Here is a 7,155-nt window from a genome sequence, read left to right as displayed (position 1 = left end):
AAGGCCGCCTGCGCAGAGGGATGAGTGTGCAGCAACTCTTCCTCTGTGAAATACATCTTTTATGTAGCGCAGCCCTGAGACGGCACTTCTGCCTCGCCACACTGCAGTGATAAATGTTCTACACAGGTTTCTGCTGCTGCCCACTCCTGAGCACTGTTAGCACACATGCTAATGCGTTCCCATGCCACACGGTCATCACAGTAATGGTGAAGGTGAAAACAAAATGGTTGATATTGCCAGGCGTAAGGGAGTTTATATTCAGTCTGATACGTAGTACTGTTGCTGATATTGATTTATTTTCTGATATTTCTTAATAAATACAATTATTTTGTGATTTTTTTTAAGGTAAAATGGGTAGTCATTATAATTGAATGTGCCATTTAATAGGCACTTAAATTATCCCACATTTGTTTGTTCATCATAACAGCAGCAGTTATGGAACATGATCCATCTTTAAACAACTTTAAATTTAAATGAATGTACAACAAGCAGTGGTGGAAAGAGTACTGAAAAAATATACTCAAGTAAAAGTACCATTACCTTCCAAAAAATGTAGTTTGAGTAGAGTAAAAGTACTTGTCCAAAAAACTACTTGAGTAAGAGTAAAAGAGTAGCCTATTTAAAAGTACTCATTAGTACTGAGTAGTTAATACTGAGCTGTGGATTCTACCCCCTCATAATAAACACTGTACACCGCAATTTATACATTTTAAGCTTGTACATCTTGTTTGTCATAAAGAATGAAGAGTATCTATCATCCAGCAGTTTTAATTTTGACTGCCTACTCTTTCAAATACATCAAAACAGCACGGAAACAGTATTCAGTTGAAGAAAAGATGAAAGTTATTCTCAGTACAATCATCCCCATTTAAATCATAAAGTTTGAAAAAATAGATTTAAAATCATGTGTAAGGCCACTGAAACAGCATGCTGTTGTTGCACATAAAATATTAATGTTTAGAACAGTGCAAATACAAACACCATTAGAAACTCATAGTTCAGCATCAAAGGATGGCATCATGCCATACCTTTTACACATTTACTCAAATTGTTATGCTGATAATACAGTTTGTAAGGAAAAATTCATTAAATAGCGAAGTATTTCTGGGGAAACTTTTTCAAAGGAAAACACACACACACGCGTCTCTTTGCTGAGCCGTGAATCAGCAGCATCCACAACTGAATGGAACAAAAAGTGTTGAACTTCAAAATTGTTTATGCGCGAGTGCACCCGCTAAATGAAGGCGGATTGTATAAAATAGATTTCAAAAAATTACTCAAAGAAGTACAATTACTGATAAAAACTACTTAATTACTGTAACGTGAGTATTTGTAATTGGTTACTTCACACCCCTGACAACAAGTGCCACACAACTCGTTTTAATAAATGTCACATTTGGCTTGATCATTGTTTAGTGTGAAATAACTTTCTCTAATCTCTCTGTCATGACCTCTGGCAAACACCACTGTCTGTTTGAATGAGCGCTGTGATTGAATGCTCTGTAACTGCTTGTGTCCTTTCAGCATTTATGCTCAGGTTCAGTTGAGCTGCAGGAGAAATAACTCTTACAGTATCTGCATGACTATTTGCTAACAAGGTTTGTTTGCTTCAAAGGTTGTGTTGTGCATTAATTTGCACTAATTTTCATGCTAAAGAAATAATAAATCACTTTTTATTAATTTGTACTTTTTCTTTTATTTTACATTTTAATAAATCACTATTTTAAATAAATGAGGCATTTATGGTTCTTGCATTTAAAAGGTGCACTAAGTAATTAAAAAAATATATCTTACAGACACCAAATATTTAGTTTTTTTCACGTTCATATCCTTGTGTAAAACTTTCTATTTTTTTTTTTTTAAAGTATTGTATCGTTTAATATAGTGTTATCCATAATTTTATAACCTCCAGACTGGACTATTGTTACTCCTTATATAGCGGCTTACCTGCCAAAGTTATTAATCACCTCCAAATGGTGCAAAACTCTGCTGTAAATTCTGTAAGTAACTAATTTGCCTCCCTGCTTCTCTGTTTCCCAGCTTTTGTTTGTATGTTACATGACCTTTGTAGTTATTGGACCACCTTCTTGACAAAATTGATGTTCATCATCTGATTGCATGACCTCTTGTTGTTAATTATCTGTAGATATTTGTTGTCAACACTTGTTTGTTTGAATGTCCCCTCTGATTGTCTGGTGTATTTTGTTTGCTAATTGCTTGTGTTATTTTGTGAAGCTTCCTTGGGTTCCTGACAGGCGCTATAAAAATAAAACATTATTATTATTATTATTATTATTATAGGGACCAATTCTCACTATTAACTAACTATTAATAAGCAGCAAATTAGGGGTTTGTTAAGGCAAAAGTCATAGTTAATGGTTTGTTATTAGAATTGGACCTTAAAATAAAGTGTGACCAAAGTACCTTATGCTCGCCAAGGCTTAATTTATTTGATTGAAAAATACATTAGTAAAAGCTGTAATTTTGTGAAATATAATTACAATTTAAAATAAATTTTAATAATAAAAATTTATTTATATCTGTGATGGCAAAGCTATATTTTTAGCAGCAATTACTCCAATCTTCAGTGTCACATGATCCTTCAGAAATCATGCTGATTTGGTGCTCGAAAAACATTTATTTTTCTTCTTTCTTCTTCTTATTATTAATGTTGAAAACAGTTGATTAATTTAGTGTGTCCTGGCTGAATAAGAGTAAAAATCTTACTGACTCCAAACTTGTGAACTGTAGTGTATGTTTAAAATCATGTATACTCACATGACATGAAGACTTTAGTAAAATCAGTAGCCTAGAAGTTGTTTCATTTCACATGGAGCAGGTCCCCTCATGGGGGCAGCCATGTTGAGGTCACATGACCAGCCGATCACTACTTGCTTTATTTCAGTAACCTGCAGATTAAATAATCGTAATATTGCATTTCTACAATTGCTTCATTAAATAAACATTTTCTCTAAGCATGTGTATAAATCCAAGACAATCACAAAAAGAATGTCCTGTGCCTTTAAGAAACATATACAGTATATGTGTAACAGAGTGTGACAAGTCACATAAAAACTGAATGTAGTTTGAATTATATTGTCTGTTGTTGTTCAGATATCCGGGGCATAGAGAACTTCCTGGACCAGACGTCCCAGCAGGGGATGGATGTGTCTCTCCAGAAGGTGGAATCCAATATTAACATGATGATCACTGGAATGTTCCGCACCATGAGGGTGGAAGAGCTGCATCGCTACAGGGACACACTGAGGCGTGCTGTGCTGTTCATGAGCCCCGCCACAGCAAAGGCCTTCATTACCGAGGTACATTCACACACACACACGAGGACGTATGAATACATATCGCACACCAGCGCTGTAAATGTTCACACTTACATTTCATACAAATGGCTGCTCTTACACTAATAGATTTCTTTGCACTGCACAGATGCAAGTAGTGGCCCTCAAATCCAGCCAGCGGGCTTTTAACGCAAGGCCTTCAATCTGTCAGTCCAACCGGCATTTAACTAGTTCACATTATGTTGATCTGTGAGGCTCACAGCTCCAGGCAGGATAAGATGTCATGGTAAATTGAATATTTTCAGTGCTTTTATAGCAGATTAAATACAGCATGTGTCAATACATTCACTCTGACACAGTCACTTTTTACTCGCTTCCATTTTGGCCTGAGTCCTTTTCTTCCTATGGGTCATAGTAATTCATTCTGATCGAAAAATGTCACTTGTTTTAATTGGCAGTATTTGTAAGGAAGCCATTAAATGGTTTTGCTCTCTCTCTGATAACTCTCTCTGGGAATTAAACCATGAAGTATTGCTTAGTCTCACATGCTATTCTCATTCGCCTTTAATTAAAAATATCCTGTGAAAAGCAATCAAAATCCAATTTTCATTGAACGTGGAATAGGACAGGAACCATCAGTAGTGGTTGAGACTGCAGGCAGCTGTAATGACTCTTGGGTCTGGGGATGATAAGTTGATCAGGGGGAGCTCAGAGTCTTAAAGATACACACTTCAGCCGGGGAATCATCGCAGAAAATTGAAAGAAGCTTATTGTTTTTGTTATTGGATTTGACTGGGAAAACGTTATTCTGGCGGTATGCTTGTCTACCTTTTGGGAACAAATTATTTTGCAGGAATGCTCAGACATGTATTTTGAAAGGAGGTCAGTCAGACATCACACCAATTTCCATCATATTAGAATCTAAACCTGAATTGATAATTGGTAAGTGAGCTGTTTTAGCGACCTCTCAGCTTGCTTAAATTAATGTCTGAGTCCTTTATGACACCCACAGAACTTACGAAGGATCTGCTGTCAAATAGTTCACCTGATTATATCTTTTTTTTTTTTATTTTATATAAAAAATATATTAAATATATGCTCCATCATGCATTATATAAAAATATAAATATGCATTTTTATATTTTTATATATATATATATATTTTATATTTGTTTCACCAAGCTTATATATAGAGAGAACTATAAATTGTTACGATTGGCTACATTGCTCAATGCTGCAAAAACACGTTAGATAGTTTGCCAGATATTTTAATTGCTTTTGCTTTCGTTTAGGGGTATTAAGCACCGTCTAGTACCCCCGTACAACCGGGCCTGGGCTGACATCGGGGATTACTTGACTGACGATATGGGGAGGCAACACCCCTAATGTCGCTCATGGCTCTAAACACGCCATTTTGGGTCCTGCTCACACACTTTATGAAAGCATCATGAGCTTTCTTTGCATTTGGGAAACATTTGATTGTTTATTGGGCATTGGATAATTATGTGCTAGCAATAATATATTTAATTTACCTTCAACCTTGTTGCATCTATTCAGCATGTGGATCTTGTCCAGCATCGACAAAGACAAAGCTCAAATTTATTCAGTAGCGTGTGTGCTACCTGTCAGAGGAAGTCTGGGATTGAAGTGATGAAGTCAGATTAATGGTCTTTCTTGGGTGAAGGGTCCCAGGCCAGGCATTTAACAGGAGGAGATCAGCCTCACTGTGGACAGACAGAAGACATGATTGAGCGTGTCAGTGAGGCGAGAGCTGAGGACATGGCTCGACCAGCCGCCTGTCTGTGTGATGTGTGTATGGTGAACAGTCAGAGACACATGTCCATCACACTTGCGCTGACAAGCTGTCAAACTAGAGGGAAACCATCCACTCCAATAGACAATTAAGGTGTAGTGTTTTGAGGAAACATGATGGGTTTGAGTAGCTTTGTCTATCAATTAGGGTCACAATGGTTGACAACCGACTAGTTAAACTAGATGTTGACAACCAAGTATTTTAATTACATTTACATTTACATTTAATCATTTAGCGACTTACAAATGAGGAGAACAATGGAAGATTTATATACAGAGAGAGTTTATAAATATTTGGAATCACCTATTTATTTTTATTCTTTTATTTATTATAGAAATTAAACTAATAAAAAGGTACAATTATGATGTACAATTAAAACAGACATAAAATATAAAATGTTCCATTTTTATTTTAATTTTACACCCTTTTTATATGTATTATTTATGTAATATTTCTAAATAGTTTTCTTTTTTTACTTTTAGTTTTCAGTTTGTAGATTTAGTACTTCAACATTTAAAAGTTTTTAGCTTATTTCAAAATGTTTCATTAGTTTAATTATATATATACAGTGGGTACGGAAAGTATTCAGACCCCCTTAAATTTTTCACTCTTTGTTATATTGCAGCCATTTGCTAAAATCATTTAAGTTAATTTTTTTTCCTCATTAATGTACACACAGCACACCATATTGACAGAAAAACACATTGTTACAATAAAAATATTTTATCAGAAATAGAGTGAAGAGTATTAAAATTTAAAAGTATTTATTTTATATATATATATTTATTTATTTTATTAAGTTATATTTATGGGTGTTTTCTGCCTTTATTGGGACAGGACAGTAGAGAGCTGACAGGAAATCATTGGGTGGAAACAGAGGGGGGTGGGTTCGGCAAAGGACCTTGAGACAGGAATCGAACTTGGGTCGCCATGAGCGCAGTTGCGCTGTATGTCGGCATACTAACCACGAGGATATTGCCATTTATTGCCATTTGTGATGGCAAAGCTGAATTTTTAACAGCCATTACCCCAGTCTTCAGTGTCACATGATCTGTCAGAAATGTCTGATGTGCTGATTTGATGCTCAAGAAACATTTATTATTATTATGTTAAACATGGTTGTGCTGCTTAATATTCCTTCCTGTCAAATTTGATCAATTTAATGCAGTCTTGCTGAATAACAGTATTAATTTCGTAAAAATTTTACTAATCCCAAACCTTGAATGGTGGTATGTATTGACCTTATTCATCAGAGTTAACAGACATTATCATGTGCATTGGAATGTTCAAAGCATTCAGTGAGTGTGTTCAGGTTTTCCAGTACCACAGCAGGGAAGACTATTAAACATCTGTTGTGAGCGTTCATTACTGGTTCTTGGAACTAAAGCTGCAGTGTTCTGGTTTGTTCAGGAACTGTCACATAAAAGCTGCGTATCTGGCTTATCTAAGTCTTTTGTCTGCGCTATAAAGCTGATTTAAAGGCCAGTTCATTGTTCAAGAGACATTCTGTGTATAGTTGGAGAAAAATTGCTCCTATTAGAAGTCATGTTTCAGCATGCAGCTGCTTCTCAGGTGTTTTATGGTCAATTGTGAACATGTTTTACTAGGGCTGGTAGTTGCGGGACTGTGCTTCACCAAATGTGGTTCATTTGAAACAACTTTTAGAAGTTTCTCAAAAAAATCATCAGAAAAGGCTTTGTCTTTATTGTGTAAGTCTCCAGTGTGCAGTGCTAGAGTTTGATGAGTCACATTTATTGAAATAATTGATGCTCTTTTGTTCTTATTGTTGAAGTCTAAACAGAGTCTTTTACAAGCTCAGACAAACTTTACTGTGTGTGAATCTGTGCACCGGATTCTGTGCATGACCCATAGAGCCCCATTAAACAGTCGATGGCAGACACACGTGTCAAGATTAATGTTCACTGATGGCTCTAAACATGGACGACATTTGACTCTCGAGTCGGGGGGGGGGGGGCAAGAAAAAAAAAAAAGAAAAGAAAAAAAAAATCTTAGGAATGTAGCCTGTGCATAAAAACAATGAACTAC

General features: G+C 35.7%; 1 protein-coding gene across 1 annotated transcript in view; it reads left to right on the top strand.

The window, feature by feature from the left end:
* The window catches only part of grid2 (glutamate receptor, ionotropic, delta 2), a 415,852-nt gene that overhangs the window by 259,630 nt on the left and 149,067 nt on the right, over positions 1-7,155 (top strand). The window contains exon 4 of the mRNA XM_016461892.1: positions 3,115-3,320. Within this exon, the coding sequence (XP_016317378.1) occupies positions 3,115-3,320 (206 nt within the window). The remainder of the gene's footprint in view (positions 1-3,114; positions 3,321-7,155) is intronic.

Source organism: Sinocyclocheilus anshuiensis, unplaced genomic scaffold, assembly GCF_001515605.1.
Source record: "Sinocyclocheilus anshuiensis isolate Anshui unplaced genomic scaffold, SAMN03320099.WGS_v1.1 scaffold80, whole genome shotgun sequence".
NCBI classification, from domain to species: domain Eukaryota; kingdom Metazoa; phylum Chordata; class Actinopteri; order Cypriniformes; family Cyprinidae; genus Sinocyclocheilus; species Sinocyclocheilus anshuiensis.
The sequence above is the reverse complement of the archived record's forward strand: the minus strand, read 5'-3'. Positions and strand labels throughout refer to the sequence as shown.